The sequence below is a fragment of the Sabethes cyaneus genome, chromosome 1, assembly GCF_943734655.1.
Source record: "Sabethes cyaneus chromosome 1, idSabCyanKW18_F2, whole genome shotgun sequence".
Classification (NCBI taxonomy): domain Eukaryota; kingdom Metazoa; phylum Arthropoda; class Insecta; order Diptera; family Culicidae; genus Sabethes; species Sabethes cyaneus.
Window position 1 is genome coordinate 12,469,419 of NC_071353.1, and position 27,635 is coordinate 12,497,053.

The following is a 27,635-nucleotide window of genomic DNA, read 5'->3' on the forward strand; positions in this document are numbered from 1 at the left end:
CACGTAATGAGACAATTCTGCAATAACTTTCTCGAAGGCCGCAACTTGCTAGATAGCCAGCAGCGCGAGATACAGCCTGCCTAAGCGGATTAAATGTATACTAGCGCCACGTAGTGAGACAATTCTGCAATATTTTCCATACCATCTTTAAAGTGGCAGTCATATGAATAACCTTCCCGAAGACCACAACTTTCCAGATAGTCATCATAGCAAGATACAGCCTGTATAAGAATGTTACATGTACACAAGCGCCACGTAGTGAAGAAATTTGCAATTTTTTTCATACCATCTTGAAGGTGGCAGTCATATGAATAACCTTCCCGAACGCCACAACTTTCCAGATAGTCATCAGCGTAAGATACAGCCTGTACACTAATGTTACATATACACTAACGCCACGTAGTGAGACAATTCTGCAATATTTTCCATACCATCTTTAAGGTGGCAGTCATATGAATAACCTTCCCGAAGACCGCAACTTTCCAGACAGTCAACAGCGCAAGATACAGCCTATACAAGAATGTTACATATATGCTAGCGCCACGTAGTGAGATAATTCTGCAATATTTTCCATCCCTTCTTGAAGGTCTCAGTCATATGAATAACCTTCTCGAAGACCACAACTCGCTAGATAGTCAGCAGCGTGAGATACAGCCTGCATAAGAGGATTACATATACACTAGCGCCACGTAGTGAGTCAGTTCTGCGCTTTTCTCCATGCCATATTGAAGGTGGCAGTCATTTGAGCAAACTTCCCGAAGGCCGCAACTTTCTAGATAGCCTGCAGCGCGAGATACAGCCTATACAAAAATATTACATATACGCTAGCGCCACGTTGTGAGACAATTCCGCAATACTATAATCCAATGAAACCCCGTTGATGTACTGAACAACTTTGTCGAAGACACCAACCGTATATACGGTCAGGATCACGAGTTATTTCATGTTGGAACCAATTAAGTCAATTCCCATATGCTACATAGACTCCATTAACACGGTTTCCATTAACGCGGTCCCTATTAGCGTCCTTATTGGGGGGATTACTGTAATTTCGAATCCACTCACATAGGATATACACCACAGTGCACTCATTCCACCTCCTGGCAGCGCTCTACAACGTTCGTTCAACTACAACGACACATCGTGCCGGCATGGCATCGGCAGGCAGAGCGAGCGGCTTTTCCAGCAACTTAAACCAGGGGAAAATATGCAACTTCATCTTGCGTTCATTTTTCATCTCAATGGCGGTACATTGTGCGTGTTCTTTTCTTCTATCCCATATCACTACGAGGTTTCTTATTTTTCTTGCTATTCCGATGTTTCCCTCTTTCCCCATAGTCAGTCCCCGGGCGACGCTGATTCTGCTGATTGCTAGAGGTTGGTTTATCCTGCTTATTTGACGTGTACCGGGTGAGGCCAGCTTGCTAAGTGCCACCACAAGCTGGAAATCAAATGCGGGTCAAATGATATCTAGCTCCTACAGCTTCAGCTTCAGGATTTTAAAAAGTGTAAGAAGTTAAGTTCAATTGATCGCGTATGATCAATTTTAATAGAAGTCTTACCGAAAGTATCATTGTTTGTCGACGTGAAACAAACCATAGCTCTTTACATTCGCTTCTGTTTTTCAATGCAAAATAAAGTCAACATCATTAATCAAACGAAACGGAAACATTTCCCATATCCATGAGAGAAAAATAACTAAAGATAAGTAAAAGCAGTAGTTTATTAGGGACGACGGACGTTTAAATTACACGGTTTAGTTGTCGCGAATAGTAAGCAAAATGAAAGTAAATCGATTCTGTCATCAATCGAAGAAGAACGAACAAATCGTTGTTTTGTTGAGTTTAGAGAAAAATACGAGTATGTAAACAACTCGAGTCGATATATTGTTTCTATAGCAACGACGCCTTTACTAGCACCAGCAACTATTGCGATTACAAGTAAATAGCATTCGGGTAAGAAACGTCATTCTTAAAATCGTGTAATATTTTCACCATCCAATTGTATATTTAACAGGTAAATTGACTACCTACTAGGGATTTTCAAAAAAATAATCACCTGGTCAATTATTTTTAACTATCAATAATGCAGATTCAAGAACGAATAAGTCTAAATTGTAATGTCATTTTCAACGCTTATTGCAGTCACCAATCAGCACGAAAAGAATGAAGGTTTAAAAGCGCCATCTATTATGACAGAATTCGAATTTGAAATACTAGAAGCCTTCCAACTAGCAAGTGATGCAGTTAGTAGACTGCCAGTCCATCTTGTACTAACTTTGCAATAAAGCTATCGGAGGTGCGACAACAATGTTATCGGGGCCAGCCGCCAGAAAGGAATTCTACGAAAATGGTCAAGAACTGCTAGCAACGGCATTTCACTGGATAATTTCAAAGATTTGGGAGGAGTAAAAACTACCGGAGGAATAGAGGGAGAGTGTGGTATGTCCTATCTACAAAAAGGGCGATTGGCTAGATTGCTGTAATTACCGCGGCATTACGCTGGTCAACGCCGCCTACTAGGTGCTCTCTCAGATTTTGTTACGTCGTCTATCCCCAATAGCAAGAGAATTCGTAAGGTGGCGGGCTTTATGGAGGCCCGTGCTACTGCGGATCAAATTTTTGCTCGCTGACAAATTGTCCAGAAATGGCGAGAGTACAACGTACCCACGCATCATATTTTCGAGGATTTCAAGGCAGCATACAATACAGTCGAGAGATAATGCACGAGAACGGTTTTCCGGACAAACTGACGCGGTAGATCAAAGCTACTTTGGTGTGAGCGATACGCGTGTTTCGAGGGCACTCTCGAACCCTTTCGAATTGTACAGAAAGTTTCGACAAGCGGATGGATTGTCCTGTATGTTATTACATTTGAAGTTGAGATCCGGCGACCGCCCATCGAAACGACAGCAACGATATTCGGCAAAAGTAAGCAACTCCTAGGCTTTGCAGCCGACGTCGACATCATTACTAGAGCCCTTGGGTCGGCGGAGGCAGTCTACGCCAGACTAAAACCGGAGACTAGGAAGATTGAGTTACAAATCAATGCGTCAAACAAAAACGTCAAACATCAAACAAAATATATGGTAGGAAGAGGCTCCAGAGAAAACAACGTTCACCTCCCACGGACAGTGATTATTGACAGCGATGAACTGGATGTGGCGAAAGTTAGCAAACTACGGTGGGCCGGCCACGTCGCAAGGGTGCCGAACGACTGTGCAGTGAAATCCGTTCTCTTCAAGAACCCCACCACACGGTGGTGCAAAAGGGCGAAAAGCGGAACTTTTTCCTAGTGTCTTTGGCTTTAATTTTATCATTTATGGTCTTCAGCACTTTTGTTCGTATGAATATCCCCCTTAATCTAAGACTGTCAAAAGTTCGCTTACTATGATGAAAATAAAAAAATAACTTTTTTGTGTTAGGAAATATAGACCTAGTTTCTTCGGCAAAGTTGTACATATTGTAAAAACAAGCAACTTTGCCGAAGAAATAAAATTTCTATCTTTATAGAGTGCTGAACTATTCTTTAAAACTTCTTTAAAAATTGGTTTTCCATATTTAGCTTTTGTTAGTTGCATTTTACAGGTATACAATGTTCTAGGGAATTATCGAAGCTCTCAAAATACACGTTTTCGCAGAAGATCGCAAATCTCTTGGACCTTTACTTGCTAAGTAATCGCATATTCAAGCTATAAATTTCCATAGCTTCACGAGCCCATGAGGTAAAATGGGGCACGCGGATTTGTGAAATCAACGCTTCGACTTAACGCTTAAGTTGAGTACTATAAACTTGTATGGGTTCCGCTTGTCCCCAACCACCGAAATGAGATTACGGCAAGCATATGTTTTATGTGTTTCGCGTTCGCTAAAGGCTCTATACACGTCTATTTTTTTGTGTTGGTAGATAGACACATGGTTTCTTCGGCAAGATTATGGAAAATATAAAGGTAAACAACTTTACAAAAGAAATGACATTTCTATTCCTATCGAGTGCAGAGCTATAGAGTATTTTCTTTTGAAATTCTTTAAAAATTGGTTTTTCATACTTTGCTTACGTTGCATTTTCATCGATTCCACAGTGACCTGGGACCCTGTACAAGTTAATTTGGTTGCAAGACAATTTTTGGAGTGATTCAATACATTCCCAGACAAGTTTTGATGTGCATGTCGCCGACTTTAGAGCGTATGGAGCTGCTTGGCTGTCGGACATGATGCATATATTTAAATATCCATAGTTTCTGCGCAAGCACACAGTCGTACATTCTAGAATTGCTTATATTTCAGCTTGGAATACAGTTGGCCATCTGCCCATAGGAATTGACAACTCCTGGGCCAGTAATCCTACTCCCACTTGATTGTCCATTTCGAACCATCTGTGTAGAAAACAGTCAAGCCTGGACGAAGATCGACGAAGACCACCATCTTCCCAAGAATCACGCCTAGGCTCAAATACACGAAATATTCCTTTAAAGTTGTATTTTTTCTCCATCTTCATTATTGATTACAAGAGGAGTAATACTAATAGATCTTAGAATACTGAGACGATCTGTTAGATCGCCTTCAAAGAGATTCATTGATCTTTTGATCCTCAGAGCACTCTTTTCTGCCGTAATCATTGAATTAGGAGATGAATTATAAAATGCGCCTTCTATGTCAAGAAAGGCAGCTAGTAAAGTTTCTTTCGCTTCAAAAGACTTTTCGAGTTTGCTTACCACAAGTCTGTACTGCTGTTATTGAAGATTTGCCTTCTTGATATGCGAATTGATATTTGTTCAAAGGATCGTTGGCTAAATATGATGACTTTATATGCTCATCAATTGTTTGTTCCATTGTTTTTAACAGAACAGACGATAAGCTTATCGGCCTGAAGAATTTTGGTGAAGTTTTATCCTTCTTATTAGCCTTCGGAATGAACGTGACCCGTACTTGTCGCCATACTGCTCGGTATGTGGCCAAGTATCAGGCTTGATTGAAAAAGGTTTGTTAGAATAGGTGTTAAAAACGCCTTGCCCTTCTGTAGTAGTACAGGAAAACTTCCATCCCTACCCGGTGATTTTAAGGGTTCTTAATGCCGGCGTACTTTAGTCTCCGCGGAATTAATGATTGAACAGGGAAAATGTGTTCTCATCATTAACTCTAATGTTTCTTTGGTTGAGTTAGTAAAAGAGCCGTCCTTTTCTTTTTTCAAAGTACATAACCCATTAGAAGATCTTTAGCGAGGATTTTCTGCAATCTAGCAGTTGCTGGTGTATTTTCAATTTTTTCACATGTGTACCTCCAAAAAATCCTCTTTGATCTTCGAATTTCCCTATTATAGGCAGTGAGAGTTTATTATACTCCTCCCATTGTTGTGTTCGTTTAGCCCGGTTAAATAACTGCCGGGTTTTCTTCCGAAATGTCTCTAAGGTTTTGTTCCACCAAGACACATCTCTTTTAGAAGAGCGTTCCTTTCCAGGACAGCTTTCATGATAAGCTTGTTGGATCAGGTTTGAAAGTTGTTTTGTAGTTGTCCTCAGGTTCTTTACATGTCCTCGTGCAGCCTTTCAAGCTCTTGACTTCAACTTTCAGTTTCAAATTGTACTTATCCCAGAGATATGTCCAGAGTTTTGTACTATCTAATAAATAAAATAGTTTACAAAATCGCTCGACGACATTAGACACTCCCTTCTCAAAAAGTTTGAAGAACCAGCACCCATATTTGATGACAGTCAGTTACAGCGCGTGTCGGTCCGATGTCCAACCAAGGAACCAATGATGGTGTGAGGCTTGCCAGAGCGCATGGCGGCTGTGCACCCCGGCGTGTGACGTTGATAGATGGTTTCAGCGGATCACCTTACTATTTATTATACATCTACCCGGTCCCACAAGCCCAATCCCAAAGCTAGCTTCAACGGCGGCCCGCAGACGCGGGGGTAGAAAACTCATTAACCATTATCATAGCATGCGATCCACACAGTTGGCTGACTGGCTGGCTGGCTGGCGCGGTGGCCGCGGCGCTCGAGTCGGTTTCTTCTGGCGGATCGACCCCGGGGGTTGGTTGCTTGCTGGTCCCGTGTAGACTCGTTTGAATAGAAAAAGAAGGAAAAATCCCAACCTTTCACGCATATTATGAAGCCAACGAAAAAAAAAAACAGAAACAATCTCACCGACCGGAGCCTACCGTACCAACCGACGACCAACCGAACCAACCGACAGCAGCCGCAAAACATGGCTGAGAATTATTAGCGCTGTAGTATAACACAATTTTCCATCACGGACGGGGGCGACGATATTATCTTTTTCCGCCGTTTTCGGCCTTGTTGTTGGTGCCCATGTTTGGCCTATGTGTGCCATCATCAGTCGGGGGAAAAACGATAAGCATCTCAACATTATGCGTTTTTTTTCTTCATGTTCTCGTTTTTCGTCTGTTCGTTCGCTGTTTCGGCCGCAATCAAGATAGGCTGGCTGGCAGCAGCAAAAAAAAAAAGAATAATTAGTGTTCGCTCGATGGATTAAGGTTTATTTATCTTTTCTTTCGGGCTCGAAAACAGTTTAGTCTCGTAATTTGTAAAACAAAGGATTACCTACTGTGGTTTCACCACATGGAGGTTTATGTTGCATCTGCAATGCGCTCGGAAAAAAGATCATGGCCTATAGTGGATTGTTTCGTTAGCTAGGAAACGCGCGATGGAGTTAAGCTTTTGTTCGAGGCGTGATGAGATATCCAGGTGGGGCCAGATTGACCTGGTGAGTTTGATTGCGCTTGAACCGCTAGCCACGCTGTTGAAAACAAGATGCACACCTTTTTCTTCAAACGCCTTCACTTAAACTTGACGCACGGCATTTCTATTAATCGTGCAGTTGAAAAACCTGAACATCCCATATTTTGTCTTTTTTGGCTGATTTTGACGTTTACTCTGTAGGTATCAAAATGGCATCCAAGCAGCCCGTAAACATTTTGCTTATGCATCGCGAAATTCGAGCTAGAATCGCACGTCGAGTTAGCGAAATCGTTAAAAGTGACAAAATTAACTGTCACCAGCGTGTAATAAAAGTATTCGGTGGACATTTGTCGACAGCTAGCAGGCCTGGGACAGGGAAAAATCGCAAGCAGGAAACTGCAGCGCCACTTGACCAGCGCTTTTAAGCAGAACCCCAACGCAACAATATGCCGTACGAATAAAACAGTTTGCTCTTTGCTTTTCCCGTGTAAATCTTATGGGAGCGTTTGCTCTGATTTAATGTCATCTATAACCGTGTATTGCCACTTAAAAATTAGCTGGGCTGTTGACTTGTAAAAAGGTAGTATCTCGTAATCTCGAAAATAAGCAAAATAGAATGGTCAAAGGGTATGAAATGCAGAGAGTTATCTGGAAGGAGCGTCAAGTATAGCTCTGGCTCTCTCAAGCTCCCACCTAGCGCCTCCACGCACATCTAAGTCAAATGATGACAGTCGATGGCCTTACCCGGAAATGCTTCATGTACTTACTGTAGCAGCTAAGATAGGAGTTGCGAACTAGAGCGCCTGTTCTCCGGGGGGGGGGGGAGGGCTCACACAGCGTCTGTCTCGTAACGGGCGGCTGAATATGAAATGCTGTATCCCGCAAGCTATAACTAAGATGGCAGACCCTTCAGCGGGATGTGGGTATCGCGACCCCGGTGAGGAAGTATACCGAAAACTCAATTACCACGAATAACGAAGAAAGAAATTCAGGACGCAACAATCGGTATAGGACACGGCAAGGGACAAGGAAACGATTAAGGGATAACGATTGAAAACTTGGTACCTGGAATGTCCGAACTCTCCATGAACCGGAACGGGCTGGCTTGCTTGCTCGAGAGCTGCATCAACTCGGAGTGGAGATCGCTGCTATTCAGGAAGTTCGGTGGCCAAATTCCGGAGAAAGGGAGTTCCGTGCTGTAGACCCTATAGCAAGTACTTCTTTCAAGCACCACAGTACTACAGTGGCGGCAAAAAAGCAGAGCATGGAGTCGGTTTCCTAGTGTTGGGAAAACTAAAGCAACCAGTTATCCGGTGGAGGCCCGTAGATGACCGTATATGCGTGTTGAGGATTAAGGGAAAATTCTTCAACTACAGTCTAATCAACTTATACGCACCGACAAATGATAAATTCGATGCTGCTAAGGGCGAGTTTTACGACAGGCTTGAGAGCATCTATGGAGAGTGCCCAAAACACGACGTGAAAATTATCATCGGAGATGCAAATGCGCAGATCGGGAGGGAAGAATTCTTCCGTTCAGTCATGGGAAGACAGCCTTCATCTGTCGACCAATGATAACGGTCTGAGGCTCATAAATTTTGCCGCGGCCAGAGGAATGGCCATCTCTAGCAGCTACTTACCACGTTTGAATATTCGGAAACACAGCTGGAAGCATCCAGAGGGAGACTCTTTTCGGATGTTATCGATGTACGGTCTTTTCGGGGATCAAATATCGACTCTGACCACCTACCCCGTAATAAAGTGACAGTTATTAACCGTTTCCCATAACACCCGCCAATGTCAAAAATGTTAGAGGAGTTGCTAGACAAATTCCGGGAGTACAACTTGCAGACACACCATCTGTTTGTGGACTTTAAAGCGGCGTACGATTCAGTTAAACGAAATGAGCTGTGGCAGATCATGCTAGAACATTGTTTTCCGACGAAACTAGTTACGTGCGACGCTGGACGGGTCCAAATTATGCGTTAGAATAGCGGGTGAGTCCTCAGCTGCTTTCGTGACGTTGGATGGACCGAAGCAAGGGGATGCACTCTCTAACCTGCTATTCAACATTGCCTTGGAAGGTGCATTACGAAGGGCAAACGTGGAAAGGAATGGAACTATCATCATGAAATATCACATGCTTCTTGGTTTGCGGATGACGTCGATATCATCGGAATCAACCGTAGAGCAGAGGAAGAGGCCTTCAGGCCTTTTGAAAGGGAAGCAGCGAAATTGGGACTTACCATTAACACCGCTAAAACGAACTACATGGTTGCTGGTAGGGAACGTGGGAGCCCAAGTGGTGTTGGCATCGAGGTGGAGTTAGATGGGGAATGATATGAAGTAGTGGAGGAATTTATATACCTTGGTACACTCGTGACATGTGACAACGATGTAAGCCGCGAAGTGAAACGACGAGTTGCGAGCCGCTTTCTACGGATTACGTAGCCCGCTGAAGTCCCGTAGTTTGCAAATTCGCACAAAACTGGCGCTCTACAGAACACTAATCCTCCCGGTGGCCCTTTATGGACACAAATCATGGACGCTAAAGGATGCTGATCGGCGAGATGCTTTGGGTTTTTGAGCGTAAAATTCTGCGATCTATACTTGGTACCAAAATGGAAAATGGAGTGTGGCGCAGACGCATGAATCACGAGCTGTACCAAGTACCTATACAAATATGCTGATATAGTGAAGGTAGTGCAATGTGGTGGGCTTGACACGTGGCCAGAATGCCCGACGAAAGAGTAGCCAAAACTATTTTCAGCAGAGAACCAGGAAGAGGCCGTAGACTCCGAGGCAGACCCCGCTCCCGTTGATTATGTGTTGTCGAAGACGATGCACATTCAGCTGGTGTTCGTGGGGATTGGAGAAGGGCAGCCCAGGACCGACGGTAGTGGAGGACCATAATTCGTTCGGCCGTTGCCACTAAAGAAAAGTAAGTGAGAACGGCCAAAACACGATTCTGACGAACGATGGAATCAACGTTAGGGTAGAACAAAAAACTTTCTGGGCAGAAGTTTTATAAAGGTGGCATTTTCAAGCGTATGAAACTGTCAAAATTCGACGGAAAATATCAGGTTACTTGTACCTGTGTGGCTTGAAAAGCGACAATTTCATTGCAACCGTGACTGCTAACTAGGAAATCACGTGACCGAGTGCGTGGTGCTTTTCGCGAAGCTAAATAATTGTTCCGTGCAGTTTTGGCCGGAAGAATCCTGCAGTGGGAGGCATCGAAAGATTCGGCAATTCGAATTCGCTCATCCAGAAGCCTGGCTGAATAGTATTTCTGTATTTTATACTAAATAAAATGGGAAATATTTCATTATTCATGCGTTGAGAATTAAGGGACAATGTGACTCCTAAATGAAATGGAATTCTATAAATGTCCTCTAGAGAAAGTTTGACTTGCTTCCGCCAATGTTGCGTTTGACAAAAAGAACTATACTAGAACTTTAAATCTGGATAATTACTGGATCCATTTTTTTCCTTATCGAGGCTGCTGTACGTTGGTTGATTTTGATAAAACTGAGTAGTTCATTGCTCCGACACCTTCCATGGCCGGTCCTGTGTGCGAGGACCGATGTCGACTACACCTAATCGACAAATCTAATCGTTGAATTCACCTCCGGGAAACAACGTCTGCTCTCTTCTCACAAGACGAAACTTAGCACACAATCATTTCAAGATGTTGTTTGTATTTTGATAAAACTTATCACTCAACAGACTGTACAGGTAGAATGTCTCACCACAGTTGAAAATCGATTCTTAAAATGATTTGTTTTCCAATATACCATAGAGCTTGGAGTTTAGGAAACAATTGTAGTTCTTAATTTTTTAAGCTCGGATGTTGTTCTAAGTAGTGGTTGAGAAAATGCTGTACATTCCATGGCAATGAAAACAGAACACCGACAAGATTCCGACCGTTCCACGGGTTCTCTTTCTCACCTGCTGTGGCTTGGCCTGAAGCGAATGCGGTGGTGCGGTGGTCGGTCACATCACAGTCAAACAGGCCGAATTCCCACGAATTATAACGTATTTAGACGTGGACGACGACAGCGTCGTCGTGAAGCCCTCCTCTCATCCCCCATCGCATCATTCATTTGTATCCGGGAGGAACCAAACCGAGCCGATCTGGGCTGCGGGCGGCTTGTCTTAATTGCACGTCTTATGAAAAAAGACGAACGAAAGCTCTCCGACAAGATATCACAGCTTTATGTACGTATACACATACAGAGCAACAACACATGGTGAGGGCGAAAAAAACGAGCATAAAATGTGAAATAACCTTGTCATGATTTGATTATTTTTCAAATGCGAAGAAACTTTTGCCCCCATAATTCATCATCGCCAACCGCTGCTGCTGCTGCTGTCCGGATGGAAGACGGCCGACGCGGCGGGAAAAGTCTGGATTCGGGGCCAAACCACGGGTGAGCCGGACTGTGATTGGTTCGTTTGCCCCGTAGTATGTGGAGCTAGGCTCGAAATGCGTCCAGAGAAATGCCACAACAACAACAACAACAAAATCAAGCGGTGAGGAAGAGGAATCGATATATGACCACTCCGGTTGGTGTCACGCGGTGAAGTTTTGATTGGATCTCAAAAGGATATAGTATGGGAAAGCTTACGGCGAGCGGAGACTTTCGATTAATTCGAGAAAAGGTTTAATATCTGCTCACAATGGGATACTAATAACTAATGGATCCAAATCATGTACGGCCATCAGATAGCGTTGAGTCGAAGTTGAAGAGGTTGATTTCTTGTCTCAACGTAATCGGTGCTGCCAATCAAATCAAGATAACAAAATCCACGGTAATTCTGAGTCAAAAAATTCTTCAGAAAACTTTGTGAAACACTACAATTCAATCATGTTCACGTCGTAACGTGTCGGATCGTGCACAATTCTGCTCTGATTAAATCATAAAAATACACTCATACAAAGAAATATGTATTACTAATTGTACTTACCCGTCTCAGTATCAATTGTATAAGACAGTCCGGCCCATGGATCTTCATCTGATTCTTTCTTATCATCTTTTTTCTAGACACAACAACCAAACAGTCCGAAATTGGAAGCGGAAAAAAAACAAAGACAAGCAACGGTTAGCGTATTTCGCAACAGCCTGCTTTATTCCACTCACCTTATCTTCATTGCTCTTGATCTCCAGCAACACCTTGAGCTTCTCCAGATCGTCCGAGCTGTCGGCGCCACTCTTGGAGGTGGCGCTTCCAGCGGTCGGCGTCGCTAGCGTAAATCCTAAATCCACGTCCTGCTTCCAAAGAACCTCGATCAGGTCCATTTCCTGCAATCGAAAAAAAACAAACATGTTTACTATCAATTGCAAGTTGAATGTAAAAACAAATAATTCAATTGAATCTTAGATGGCGACGAATAGAACCAGCGATCGACAGCTGCAACTTGCCAATTTCCCAACCTCGCGGCTCGGTTTCATTCTTTTCACTGATGACGAAGTAGGCACTGATTCTGTCGCAATGGTGCTTCCTTCCAATCTTGCACCGTACACTCGTAGTATTCGAAATCTAATCACAAATGGGACACTAATCAAATCGACCCGCGTTCAGCGCGAAAATTTCCTTTTTAGTCCGTCTGCAAGGGCACAACGACACCGAATGTCGTCCGCTTATTACCATTTCAAGCGGTCGAACCAAAATCGCCCGAGATATCTAGTGTGCGAAGTGATTTTTCTCGCAAAAAAACAATTAAAACACACACCCCGATAAGCAGTGGAACCTGTTATCACCACTCGTTTCTGTCTTTCGCTGCTCGGTAAGCTGATAACCGAAGCTGATAGGACAACAACATCGAGCTAGCTCAGTTCAGTCCGAGCTGCGTCTACAGGCTTGCTTCGTAGAGGTGCCCTATCGGGACTCGCTTGCTTGCTGTAGTACTGCCGGCCAAGAAAACGTGCCTTGCGTGCAAATTTGAATGCAAGGGTTTCAACAAGAGATGTTCCGGTTTTGGACAAATTTCGATTAGTGGGCTTCCTATAAATTTCAAATTCAAAATTTGTGGAATTTCTTGTAACAAAATCCTCTAATAATGGATGTTTGTTGTTTTGTTTCTTCTCGAATATAACACTTGAATCCAAATTGACGGTTGGCCACGGAGATAATGCTGTCGTAGTGGTTCTTGAATGTCAATCCATTTTCCAACATAACTCCCAAATTTTTACAAGCAACCTTGCAGTTCCATACAGTCACTGAGGCACGTAACAGCATTGAAAATTTCCACCGATGAGGAAATTTGCGCTGCTATGTCGACATATTAAAACGATTCGCGATTGGAGAACTAAGCACGTTGCTGCATTGTTTGAGAACAGTCGAAGGGATACTATCCGGACCAAGTGCACATGAAGTTTTCAGTTTACCCAATAGTATTTTGGTGATCCTGAATAGTTACTGAATATGGCACCGCCCAGTTAGCTTCGAGGCACGATGCTGGCTAACAAGCCAGTCGTCGTACGTTCGAAAGAAGACTTGCACGTATCGTTCAGAGCTAGAGCGATATGCCACTTGATTACGAGGCAGGTAAAGCATCCACGAGTGACTCGTTAGAAGAGATTCTTTCTTTGTTGAAGAAGGAAAAAATGATAATCCTGTTTGTCGACGAAAAGCTGTTCAGCAACGATGCTGTGTCCAACAGCCGCGCAGACTGGTGCATTTCACAGAAGAAATTTGAGGATGTTCCGGGGAAAGTGAAGTTTAAATTCCAAACCGTCCGGCTGGTATCGTGATCAGGGAATTAAAATATCATTGTTCATACGCAGAAGTAGCCGACAAAAACGAAGAGCGATAAACTAGTTATTTTCTGCATGTAAAACAAATATACGTAGCAACCAGAATGTATCACGAATACAAAACAATAGGACAAACACATGTTGCCTCGCACCAGTGAGCACCAGGACAACACACTCGCTCTCACAAGCGCTTGGTTTGGTGTTATAGGTATAAAAATAAAACATATGTTTGTCGCAAGTCGGCTGGTTAAAGACAATACTTTACGAGCAACTTGAACAAAAAGGACAAACAGTGACAAACTTCAGAAAAAGACTAGCTTGCTTCGACCCAAAGTCTGGCGCATAATGCTTACCACTGGTGAGGTACCAACATTACCTTGGTAACTAACAAACACAGTGTGACATGATTAGGTTTGCATTCGTTGTGTATAATACGTATTGCATACAACAGTGTGTCTATTTCAAGAACAACAGCATGGTTGTCATGAAACATCTGTATCCACGATAAACAAACAGCTGCGGTATTGTTTATTGTTTATATGTACAAAATTTATCTGACTGTAAGTCTACATAAACTATTTGTGGTCAATTCACAGCAATGAACACAAAAAAAACTATGTAAAAACTTATGTGACGGCATGCCGAAGTCAAAAAGGTCCTCCACTTTACAGAAAGTAAACGTCGTACGATGAAAACTCTGTTGTAGTAAACCAGAGCGAGCGATTTTTGAGATAAAGCCGAGTTGACGTGTTGCTTTAGTGATCAGATTCGTACGATGTAGATTGAAAGAGACTTTGGCATCCAGCAGAACACCAAGATCAGTAACTTGGTCTACTCTCGTGGGTTCTGGGTCGTCGATTTGATAGCGGAAGACTAGAGGGATCACTGAAGGGTAAAATGTCATGACATGACATTTAGCAATGCTAACGAGTAACCAGTTGCTAGGGCACTAGCTCATAAAGATATCCAAGAGCTCTTGCAATCGGCACCGATAGATAGGGACAATCACCGATAGATCCTACAACTTACAACAAGGTTTCAGATCATCGGCATATACTAGCTTTACACCTACACCCAGCAATAAGGTTACGTTATTAAAGATTAAATTATTATTATTAAATTAATATGCCATGATCTATACAATCGAACGCTGCTTTCAAATCTGTATAGATTGCATTGACTTGAGCCTTTTGTTTCATGTGCGAAATGCATGTAGACGTAAACTTAAGAAGATCTCTCATATCATCATATATTGTCGCAACATGTTGAAGCAGGGACAATATCTTTGTCTGTTGTGCGTTCGTGATTTTCGATTTTCTGATCGTGATGTTTGGCTTGGGGGCGTCCAACGGTTTAAAAATACTGCCTGTTTTCATTGTTACAGTGAACGGGGGTAATTCCGATCAGCTCCTAATTCCGATCACTCAACTAAAGTAGTTGATTTTTAGAAGATGGAATCAAAAACCATAGTTTATGGGAATCCTCATGATCAAAGCTTGCCAATGAGCTATAAATTTTAATTCAATGTTTTAAAAATCGGTTACTTTGGTTGAGTAATCGGAATTAGGAACTGATCGGAATTACCTGCGTTCACGGTACTGGTGTTAAAATCAATACCGAAGTGTATGTCGATATTTTGAAGGACCAAGACCAAAGGTCAAGAACTGAAGACAACAAAATATGACGTTGGTCTATGGCAGATAACGCAGCAACACAACTTTCCGTACAAACTCGCGACTCGCGAGTCCTTTCGAGGCGCGGTGAGGGTTAAAACAAGGTGATGGCTTATCCTGCATGCTTTTCATCATCGCTTTAGAGACCGTTGGCCGGTAACCGTTGACGGCGACGGCCTAAAAATGGGGAACGCTGGTGACCGCGGACTACTTTGTCCTTCACAAAACGGTTTGATCAAAAGCTGACGCCCTTGCCGTGTTTGAGTGGAAGTGGAAGGGCGAAGTACAAACTTAAGGCGGAGAGTGGCCTAGGCATATGATTCACGAGTTACAGGGGGGGGGGCACTGTTTCGAGAGATTCCATTTGGTAAAAGTTGGTAGGCTATAGTCTTTGTAATAACTCTATTGTTGGGGTTCGTCACCGTAAATGTGATTTTTGTTGATTTTTTCAGTGAATTCAGTGAATGTTATTTTCAACAACCTTACGAACTCCAGGAACAGAGGGATCCAACGTTAGACATGGGTCGAAAGTGATTTGCGATTTTTGAGACGCCTGGAAAATTGCAGGCTCTATGCAGACGACGATGACATTTCCTCCAATTGGTTTGACAAAGAACTGTCATGGAAGAAATGTCGTGGTAAACGATGCATATTTGAAGAGTGCAGTCGTAACATGTGTCTACGTGTTTCAGTCTACAGTCTCAGTTATTGATCCTAAAGAACATCTAACGTCGAGATCGAAATGTGTATTTTATCATTGGACAATAACATGGTAGTAAAATTAAAGAATAGCATTTATTTTTGTTTTCTTTCTTATCATTTGATTTAATCGATCTCCTCGCATATGGGCGGGTTATGGGAGCGCGTGGTGCGCTCTATTAAAGCGGCAATCGAAAACCAGGCAAGGAGACGCCGGGGACAGTGATCAACAAGGCGGAATCAGTGTTCAATGCCGTTGACATATATTTGCGTGGAATTTGCTGACCTACAAACATTAAGCACAATCACTTTCTTCCCGGGAGTGAAGCAGCTTGTTGTCTATCCAACGGACTATTGAATGACGATCAGAAGTCGCAGTGTTGAAAAATTCATAGCAGCAAAAAACTCAATGAGATTTCAAGCACAAGAAATTTCAACTTTGATCAGAAGCGCCGAACTCACATTTCTCTCGCTATTATATGCGATGTCTGTTGCTATGCGATGTGAACCAAATTCAGCTGTGAGTATTTTGCTTACTTCTTCCACAGCAAGCAGTTCTTTATGGATTTGAAGCCGTGACGCTGCTCACGGAGGACATACGCACCCTTGCCGTGTTCGAGCGGAAAGTGCTGAGGACGATATTTGGCGGAGTACAAATTGAAAGCGGCGAGTGGCGGAGGTGTATGAATCACGAGCTACAAGCTGTGCTTGAAATAGCACGAGCCACGCCGGCTCTATGCTGCAGAGGAAGACGTATCTATATATATAAGAGCCTTGTCTGTAGCCAAAACGGGGGGCGCCATGTATATTTGTTATAAAAGTAATTTGCAAGTAACATATTTTATTATAAAAGTAAAATCTATCAATCTTAGTGCTGAAATCAAATTGGAATTTGTCTGTTTTTGCTTCCCAATTAGTTTATTTTCGATTTGTAACATAATATGTTAAAAATATCAAAATGTGTTATAAAACAGATATAATCTTGTTATGGCCTCCTGATCGGTTAGAGACCCCTCCCGCCTAAGAGGGGGGCTCCCATACAAATGAAACACAAATTTCTGCATAACTAGAGAACTAATCAAGCAAATGAACCCAAATTTGGCATGTGGGTGTTGTTGGAGGTATGAATTTTTTCTATGGTGTATTGGAACCTCTACCCTTTTTAGAAGGGGGGGGGGGGCTCCAATGCAAATGAAATACAAATTTCCTCATAACTCGAGAAGTAATCAAGCAAATGCAACCAAGTTCTGCATGTGGGGGCTTTAGGAGGCAGAAATTTTTTCTATGGTGAATTATGACCCTTCCCCCCTTTGAGAGGAGGGGTTCCCATACAAATGACATACAAATTTCTTCAAATCTCAAAAACTAATCAAGCAAATGAAATCAAACTTGACATGTGGGGGTTTCTGGAGGTTAGCAATTTTTCTATGACGAATTAGGACCCCTTCCCTCTTTAGAAGGGAGGACTCCCATACAAATGAAATACAAATTTGCTCATAACTCGAGAACTAATCAAGCAAATTAAACCAAATTTGGCATGTGGGGGTTTTTGAAGGCAGGATTTTTTCTACGGTGGTTCGAGATTTCTCCCCTCCCTAAGAGGGGTTCAGCTAGTGTAATACAAAAATGCAAACCTAATCTTGACCTAAATAACTTGTTCTTATTAATGTAAAACTCTTATTAACAAATAAAAAAAAGTATCACAGGAACAGTAAAATTTCAATGTTTCAGCAAGAAACATAACACAACAGAATAAGTGAAATAACAATCATTATCATAACCTTATGTTTGAAGTGTCAATAGTAAAGATTTTATCACGAATCCTTCAACTAACTACTACTTAATCAAATTCGGCCACGAAACTTCAAATCAGTTAACGAATCAGATAACAAAGAAATCAAAACACATCCAAACATTAGCGCATGTTCGATCTTTGCTGCCCCAATCGTCTGTGGTCATCGAGCCCCTTCGCGATCATTCCGCGTGTCACCGGAGGGCGTAATGAACGCAATTTAAAAAGATTAATCCAATTCGGTTTGGACAACAACCGCCATAAAGCAACAACAAAATAAATAACGAACCGCCGAAAAGCCGCATTATGGCAGCAACCAACAGCAGCAGACAGCCCCACCGCAAAAAAAAGTCGAAATCGATCTAGTCAGCAGAGACAGGTGGGTTCAGTGCGCGCGGTTCAAACCGTTGTTGTCTGTCTATTATTAGCACCAATTTCGCCCCGAACAACTCCAAAACTCGGTGCAGCGCAGAGGCTATTGGCAGGCCAGGGAGTATCAGCCACAGATAGAAGCAAAGCAATAAAGCAGCCAACACCGGCCAAGCCAAACTACTTGAGGTTCGCTTTAATAGGCCCAAAATTAGACAGATTAAAATTAAATAAATATTTGGGCATTGCGTCCCGGAGGGGCCACAAAGGCATAAAACGGACTATCGATATCTCCCATTCCCACATACACCCCCCACCATGGCTGTGCACCCGACCCGGTCGATGGGTAGTAATGGAACGAATCTATCTATCTTGCTCAAACCGCAACTGAGACGTGATTTAGTAATGGGCGATGTCACATCGATAAATCGAAACATCGATGTTCCAGCATCGATTTTCCGATGTTTCGATTCGATGTGAGCTTACAGGAAAATCGGTCACATCGATGTTAGTTTTTCGATTCAAATCGATGTCCCGATAAAATTAATCCGTTGAAATCAGCACAACTCAGATTGGCGCAATTAACGCAGTTGACTGCGTTGCTATTTCTATAGTTTTTTTTTGTGCTAAAGTCCTGCTTTTTTTTTGTAAAGGTATGAATACTTTTCTAAATTTTATCGAAACTTTGCATATGTGCGAACCGACAGACCGGACTATTAAGGAGAATGGCGAGAAGGTACAACATCATACCGTCACTTTGTTTTATTCTTTGCAACAATATATTCATTTAGTTAAAGTCAGAAAAAATCAGGATTTTTTCTCAATATCAGCCAAAACATAAGGATTTGTCAGCATATCAGTAGACACGCAAAAAAATCGGAATAATGCTGAATAAATACGAGCATCGGCCGTTCCGTTTCCTTCATTTGCCAACATCGAACATCGATTCAATTAACATCGATGTCTCACACTCGATTTAATCGATGTGCCGATGTTTTTGAGACTATTGACATCGATTCAAAAACATCGATTATTTTTGTTTCGATGCCCAATACTAACGTGATTAATAACAAAAGAGCTTAACTTTCCTACCGTATTATCTCTCGAACGACGCGATTATTTATCCACCCTGCAGTTTCGCACACAACCACAAGGGAAATTGTCCACATAAACGTCAATCATATAGGAGGCAGTATAGTACAATGGTTTTCACGCAACCATTAAAATCGAGCCGAGCATGATTTATCACTTTAGGCTCCTCCTCTTGAGATAGAGATCGAACGAGGCTTTGAGCGAGCACGGCAAATATAATAAAATAAATAAAAAAAACATAGCACCATTGTATACAGTAAATACATAGAGTGGGTGAGAGCGAGAAGGCGCTTCACAACATAAAAGCTTAGGGAGCGGAGCTTTTTTCTGTTCGACTATCACCCAAGGAGGTTGTGTTGGTGCCTTTACGTTTACGGCTTGCTGAGATGCTGTGGAAGCTCTCGTTGTTCATTGGTGGTATAAGTGCGGTAGTTTGAAAGCTTCACTGTGAACTTGTTGTATTATTTGTTTCACAAACAGATGGCGACAATATGCAAACCGCAGATTTTGTTCTATTCCCAAGTTACCTTAACTTTATTACGGAAAAACGTGTCAAACACCACAAGTAGGTTGAACTTTTAATATGTTCCAATTCATTTGTCAAATTTTGACAATGGGTGTCGTTAGCCCTCCGTCGTATCAACAATCAATTAATATTCCATTTTTCATCACGAACAAATCGTCAACATTCCGACAGTGACTAATCGAAGATCGATCTAACTGGAATCTGGAACAAGAGACAGACAAAGAAATTAATACAAAAACACCGATTTCAATGTCGCGCCACATGTTTTGCCTTCACTCCCCGCCCGCACCGAAATCCAGCCCAGAGACGAGAGCAAGTAGGTACATATTTAGAATGAAAATTGTGCTGACCGACAAACTGCGGTGAGGCTAACTTGTTGCCATGGTAGCCGGCGTTTGTTTGCTGCTTGCGACCCGGTCGAATAGTCATTTATCACAATCGCCTACTTCTGCACAACCATGAAGAGGACGACGACGAACGTCCAAGATCACTTTCACCGCTTGCTATCACGCACGGCATGCGCTCTTTCTCCTGCCAGGTTAAACTTCATTAATCATAAGGTCGGCTCATCGTTTCCCGCAAAGGTATTGCACCGACAATCGGCTGGTGCTTATCAAATTCTACTTCTAGCTGTCAAACAGCTTTTCAGAATCAATAAGCTTCGTGACTCTGAACCGCAACAAGCAATGGCACAACTTTGAGGGTGGTATTCTGTCGAAGATAATTTGTCTTCCGCTGATCAAGATTCCATAATTATTGTCAAAATCTGATCGATGATGTTCTGACACAGGTGATTTTCCCATCATGATCATGATTTTGCTGCATAGCAGCTGGTTAACATGGCAATTTTAAAGCTAATCTAGTAGTCAGGCCAGTCCAACATCGAAACTGAAATCAGCACAGAACGATGCCAGTCAGTTAAACAAGTTAAATTTAAGCAAAACTTTTAAAAAGTTATGGCAAACCTTTTAATTGAATTAAGGTTGATTCTCCCATTGCTTTGTTGTATGTTGTTTTTGCATTTTGCGGTTTTTATTATGCTATTTGAGTCTATATAGTCCATCCGCTCTACAATTTCAGCGTGGGAACGTAAACAAATGATAAGCCGTGGTTGTGATGATTATTGCAATGCATTTTGTAGCTAGAAGAGAAATAATCAGAAAAAACTTCAAATCAACTGATCTAAAAATACAAGAAAGTAAAACCATCTAGATGTAGAACATTGCACCAGTTTCGGTTAATAATTCCTAACCCCACACAGTCACGAAGGCCAATCGTAAATCCACATCGCCGAGAGAAGGACGTCCGACCTGGATTCCATATTCGAAAATAATTACGACTAGAGCATTTTAATTGGTTGTAACCTTCTATCGCCGGGACATATAGTTTACTGCATGACCCCATTTGCATTTTCTGCTTCATTTTTGTTTGTTTGCATGCAGTCGAATTCCTACTAGCTACTGCACTGCTGTCATTTGTAACCGGCTGTGATCGTTTTTATTTAGAATGTCTCGTTTTTCTTTGTCCAAAAAGGAGAACGCGAACCTTAGCTCGGCGGTCACCGAGACGGCCTTTCTTCTTCTGCTGAATGCAACGCAAAAACGTGTCGGCGCTGCTGATCTCATCCCTTCCGAGCAGGCGTGAGCGTGTGCATCTGCAACTAGCACGGAAAAAATATAAACGCATTCGAAAAAGGTATTCAGACTAAGTCTGGTACGGGCGAAAAATGCGGTAAACAACCTACATTTGCAAGGTCCCTAATAAGGACAAGACCGAACAAAGCTGGTTATCGTCAATAATCCAAGCAGCCGGTGTGTCGATCAGAAACGGTTAAAAAAAAGGTCAATGATCTTGTGCACTTTTCGAAGAAAAACCAGAACGGATGTCAGCGGAAAAAGTGTTTTCCTCAAATTTTCCCTTCGTTCGCATGTTAACTAAACAAACGAACGAGCAGTAGGCGGCGGATTCGGCACAACGATACACAACGCTAGAATGCATTGACCCTGGCCTGCTGTGGCAGCACTCTCAGCGCGCGTCTGGCGCTTGTTGCCGCGCAGCGGCATCCTCCTTGTCCATCCTATCGCGAGTTGGGCGGAATATGCAACAGCAGCCGATGGCCACAGTGACAAGATAGCCGGCCGGATTTTATTTCAATCACACGCCTCCCATTGCAATGCAGCTGGTGAAGCTGAATAATAAAATCTTTCGCTCAAGTAGGAAAAACCGGCGACGAAAAGTTAATATCGTCCTCGCACGCCGAAAATATGGTCGTCCTCTAATCGACTTGAAGAAAAACAACAAGAATCGCGTCCGTGTGTGAGTTCTGTATATGCCATGCCACATAAACGGGTAGTAAACAAAGGAAAACCCTGACAAGTCAGCTGTAACCTACAGAACGAACGCGGTACGGCGGCGCCACCACGCCACGGTTGAAGGGATGAAAGGCAGAAAAAAAAACGTTCAAACTTTCCCACGACTGACTGCTGCTGCCTACGCATCAATCGGCCGCGCGTAGCCGAATATGAAAATCGTAACCTACTGCGTTGTGAAAACGCTTCGGTTCAGGTGATTCACACTTGAACTAGACAATTACTTCTCTGGCATAGGATTTGAAAACAAGTTCTCGATGATAAACAACATGTCGGGCGTATATTTATTGGGTGTTTTATTTATCATTACTTTTGTATTGCTTTAATTTTTTGTCGATTTGTCTGGCATTAACCACATCTTTCTCCCACATTTATTCAGCAATGAGGACTGAAACCGAAAATGATCCATTAGATCTATTCGGCTATTCTGAGACCCAGGATTACCCATGGTTCGTTGGTCTGGTGGCCAAAAACGAAAGAGAAAGCTTGCCAAAAAGAGCTAGAAAGACTTCAAAGGCTAGCCACTCTCTCAATAACAAGTGTAATGAGAAGTACACTATCGAAGGCATTGGATGCTTTACTTTATATACTTCCATTGTATGAGTTTATATAATTAGAAGCGCAAAAGAGCGCTCTCAGGATCAAAAGATCTATGGACCTCTTTGAAAGTGATTTTACAGCTCATCTCAGTATTCTAAAAACTATTAGTATTAATTGGATAAAGAAAAAATGCAACTTTAAGGGAATATTTCGTGTATTTGAGTCTAGGCGTGATTCTCGGGAAGATGGTGGTCCCGATCTTCCCCTTTTTGTCGTAAGGTTTGACCACTGCGACCATTATTTTGATCTATTGTGGAATACTTCTTCTTTTGTCTAGGTATTAGTTGCCGACAAAACACTATTGATGGAAGTGTTCATCATTGTCAATTCATACCTCTTCTCCCAGTCCGGCATTGCACTTCTTATGAAGTTTATTACCTGATTGGGATTTGCAGACCCGACTTCGAAAGGCTCCATTGTTTCTTTACCAAAGATTCTTAGCCTGCGAAGAGCCAGTGCACTGCACTGGCAGAGCAGATGTTTCGCGGTTTCACTTTCGAATTTGCAGAGTTGGCAGGTATCTTTTTTCAGCCTACCAATCGTTTTGAGATGGCGTTTGCTCGGACAGTGACCGCCCAGATAATACAAAATCGTAATAGAAAGTTCACATTAAATCGTTTTCATGTCAATTTCACATTGGAATTGTATAATGATTAGAGTATGTCAAATCGAAGTGAACAATAAGTTGTTTTGCAGTCGTACGTGTCTTCATATACAATTCATGACTGTGAATTATAAAGCAGGATAGACAATTGCAATATTTGATTATATCTTAATCATATATTCAGGAGTATTTAGTTGCGTGTTATAAAAACTGCGCAAAATAGAATTACAAATAGTAGTCAAAATTTTCGCACGTATATCGCCTCCACTTTGGTACATATATGTTGTTATATGGCGTGAAATATAACTTTTTCGTTCAGATATGATTTCGTATACCTCAGTTGCAATCGAGATATACAAACCAAATGGTTTACTGGGCGGTAAATAGTCTTATTATTATTGTACTTAGTTCGGTTTTCTTCAAATTAAGCAATGATAGGTTTTTTACGGTCTGGCTGTATAAAGCGCTTTGACTGTCTTAGTCCTGTAGAGGATTTCCAATTTTCCTCAATTTTTTTTGTGTTCCCATGCACGAAGTTCGGATTTAAGTGCGCTTGGTGACACACCACAGAACGGTTCTGGGCCGATAAAGTCCGAAGATGAACCCTGCCTCGCTGAAGTATCGGTTTTTTCGTTTCCTTCCACTCCGCAATGACCAGGAACACAGTAAAGGTTTACTTGATTCTTTTCCGTCAGTTGCGTCAGTGAGAGGATACACTCCCATACTGAATTACAAGTACAAGCTTTAAATGCATTAAACGCTGCTTGATTGTCAGAAAAGATACATATGTTAGCATATCTATAATTTCTAAGCAGGCAGACACGAGTACATTCGTAGAATGCATATCTTTCAGCCTGGAACACTGTGGGCCAGTGTCCCATTGGTATTGAAATATTTATTCCTGGGCCTGTGATCCCAGTAGAGTTATTCAATTTCAACCCATCTATATAGAAAACGACAGAACCCTGGCGGATACTCGAGCTTCCTTGTTCCCAAGTACCCCGTCCGGTTTCTATTATTTTGAAAAGCTTTACAAAGTTTGTCTTTGTTTCCATCCAATCTTCGTTGTTGATTATAAGCTTGCTCAGCTGAAAGTTTTTGAGGATTGACAACTGGCCACTTATATCTCCATCACTAACTTGTTTGTGACGTGTTATTTTTAGTGCATGTTTCTCCGCCTCCAACTGTATTACCTGATGGAGCGGTAAAAGATGCAAGATTGCGTCTAAGGTTTTTGATGGTGAGCTTCTGACTGCACCGGTATTTAAATTACACGCTAGCCTTTGTAGTTTGCCTAACTTTAATTGGGTGGTCCTTGCTTTTACCTTTGGCCACCATACGGGTGAGGCATATGTTAGGCTTGGTCTGATAATGGCTAAGTATAACCAATGAATCATACTTGGCCAGACCCCATGTTCTACCGATAGTTTTGCTACACACCCAAAGAGCACTTTTGGCTTTGCCAATAACATACTCAATGTGGGGTATGAAATGGGGAAGGCAAATGAGGAGCGTCCAATATAGCTCTAGCTATCCCAAGCCCCTACCTAGCGCCTCCACGTGGCCATACCCGGTAATGCTCTATTGAGTAGCCAAGCTAGGAGATGCGATACTGTGTGGTTCCCGGCTGCCTAATCTCATAATCGAGTTTTGGGCAGACGGTGGAGCCACACGATCTGGTAAGCATAATATAAGTTATATTAATTATTTTTTTCATTTTAGCTTATGAAGCATTTACTGCTTTATAGTGAAAACTTTGGCCAATACGAGTGTTAATACTGCACATGGATATTGGATACCAGAAGAAAAATTAAATTAATTATTAGAAGCACTTATGGAAACTAAAAGGACGCAGCTCTATTCTATTCGAAGGACTGCTGGTGAGATTGTTCTATTTTTATCCATATATACCACATTTCATAAATAAACTAGAATGGGGAAAAGGGAGGGACCATCAGAGCACTTGTTTGAAACGGTGGGCCTAGGGAGAGTGAAACAGTCAACTTTCTAGGGTTAATCTTGGCCCGATTAACAGCACATCGTGGATAATGAGCGGGCTCTTCTCCCCATCTGCTGGAATCATTCTGCATTAAGACGGTTTATTCAACGATTGACTCAGGCGACTTAGTCTTTGGAAGGAGATTCTCTAAATCCCTGGTACGTGTAAGTGATGTTGCTTATCGACCAATTCCCTTTTGGCCCTTCATACAAGAGTTGGGAAGCATGACCAATCGTTGAATATCTTCAACTCTTTTTGACATGATAGGCTCATTGCTATGAACGGATGTTCTGCTGTGTGCGTTCCAGTTTAATTTGTGGTCCAAAACTACACCTAAGTGTTTTGTCTCAGTCCTAGCTTCGGCTGGACATATACTAAAATTGGTCTCGATCTTCGTCCAGGCACAACTGTTTTCTATACAGATGGTTCAAAAATGGACAATCAAGTGGGAACAGTAGTAACTGACCCAGGAATTGTCATGTTAATTCCTATGGGCAAGCTGCCAACTGTATTCCAAGCTGAAATACGAGCCACTCTAGAATGTACGACAGTGTGCTTGCGCCCGAACTATTGACATTCAAATGTATGCATCATGTCCAACAGTCAAGAAGCTCTAAACGCTCAAAAGTCGGCGACATGCACATCAAAACTCGTCTGGGAATGTGTTCTTTCGTAACCAAGTTAACTTGTGCTGGGTCCCAGGTCACTGTGGAATCGATGAAAATGAAAGAGCTGATGCGCTTGCAAGACTCGGATCATCTCATCAATTCGAAGGACTTGAGCTGTAGGACCATTCTGTGGCATATCTGCTTCTGCTTCAGAAAATGCAGCAAAAAGCATGTGAAAGTACGAAGGTGGAATCAAATTGGAATAACACTTTCAATGCTAGGCAGTCGAAACGGTTTATCTCTCCAAACATTTCAATGACTCGTAAAATCCTGGAGCTTTCGAAGAAAGATCTAAGCATTTATGCAGGCCTTATAACAGGTTGCTATCAACTGAAGCATATGGCAAGGCTTAAAGATGATATATGTCGCTTCTGTGGCATAGAAGACTTGGAACACCGATGTCCCTGCATCGCTCACCGCTGGGGCCTACACAGGTTCCGGAGTCTACGGAACTGGCACCAGGAAAACTATCTCATTAGGATGGGTCGTTTTTCAAATTTCGCACTTCTATTTAAAACTCAGATTATTCTGTAACTCGAATTGAAAGCTTTCTATTCAATTGTGTAAAATTCAGAATTGAGGAATTTGGTCACATACAATTCTACAGACCTTTGCCCAGCAAAGCAAGTTTCCTCTTTTGGCCAGTTGGCTCAATTGGCAAGAGAATCTAGCTGCCTGTAGCTGCAAATACTGGAACTAGTCAAAATCCAAGGTCCAATCACGCAGCCTTGATGATACGGGAACGGATAAACAATAAAAACGATCGTTGCCTGATTCCAAACACGGCAAAATCCAGGATTGAGCGTGCACAAACCAGGGATGATACGAAAAGCTGGAGCAGAGTCGGCAATCCCGTGTGGTGGAACGGAGCCTCGCGCTTGGTGATGACTAGAGAAAAATGTTAAAAATTCTAGTGGATAATTCCTGGTTGTATACAACACAATTGACTATTCATAAATATTTGTATTGTGTCCTCTCCTTTTTTATTTAAATGTTGAATGTAAAGTGTTAAAAAAATCGAAACTATGCCTCGCTGCTTTGGAATGTGTCGTTACATAATGTGCTTGCACACCGAAAGTTTAGGGAGGATTCGATCAAGTGGGAACATAGTTCTTTTGAACTTTTAGAGAGAAATCGCTCAACTATCAAGAGACGGGTCACTTTGGGTTTTCTTTGATATTGGAGGCGCTTTCGATAACATGTCATTCGCTCCAGATTCCACGGCTCTTTTTCGAAACAGAATCAACTACAATAAGCTTGATTCTACCAATGCTTTCAAGCAGCAAAATTACAGCCTCCTTGGGAGATATACCGCTTAACATTTTTGGCGATGAAAGGAAGTCCACGAGGAGCTCTCCTACCCTTGCTTTGGTCACTGGTGACCGACGCATTCCTTCACAAGCAACGCATCTTGGTTACGAGACTGTTGCTTACGTCGAACGTAGAACTTATCGTCAGAGGAAAATTTGGGATAAAAACTGAACTTAGAAGGCCATCCAGATTATGCAGTTAAGATAGCATCTCGTAGGAATCAAATACAGGATTGTAGATTAAACAGTTAAACCGTGATCTACGCACAATCAGGGGGCCCCTAACGCTCTTTATCTAATATCTAATGATATCCGCTTTATCAATATCTAATGATATCCGCTTTTATTACTCTGCAGTTGAAAGTTCAGCGCATCTGCTCTGCAATGGCGGGGCTCTTGCTTTAGTTTCCTGCGTAAGTTTCCTGCTTACTCCATACCGAGTATAGAACCTTAATCTCAAAAGGTCATTG

General features: G+C 42.2%; 1 protein-coding gene across 3 annotated transcripts in view; it reads right to left on the bottom strand.

Annotated features, from left to right (window-relative positions):
• Nucleotides 1-27,635, bottom strand: part of LOC128732813 (segmentation protein cap'n'collar) — a 139,126-nt gene that overhangs the window by 84,082 nt on the left and 27,409 nt on the right. For all 3 annotated transcript variants that reach the window (XM_053826212.1, XM_053826214.1, XM_053826211.1), the window contains 2 exons: nucleotides 11,848-12,009; nucleotides 11,675-11,747 (listed from right to left, as the gene is read on the bottom strand). In XM_053826212.1, the coding sequence (XP_053682187.1) occupies nucleotides 11,675-11,747; nucleotides 11,848-12,009 (235 nt within the window). The remainder of the gene's footprint in view (nucleotides 1-11,674; nucleotides 11,748-11,847; nucleotides 12,010-27,635) is intronic.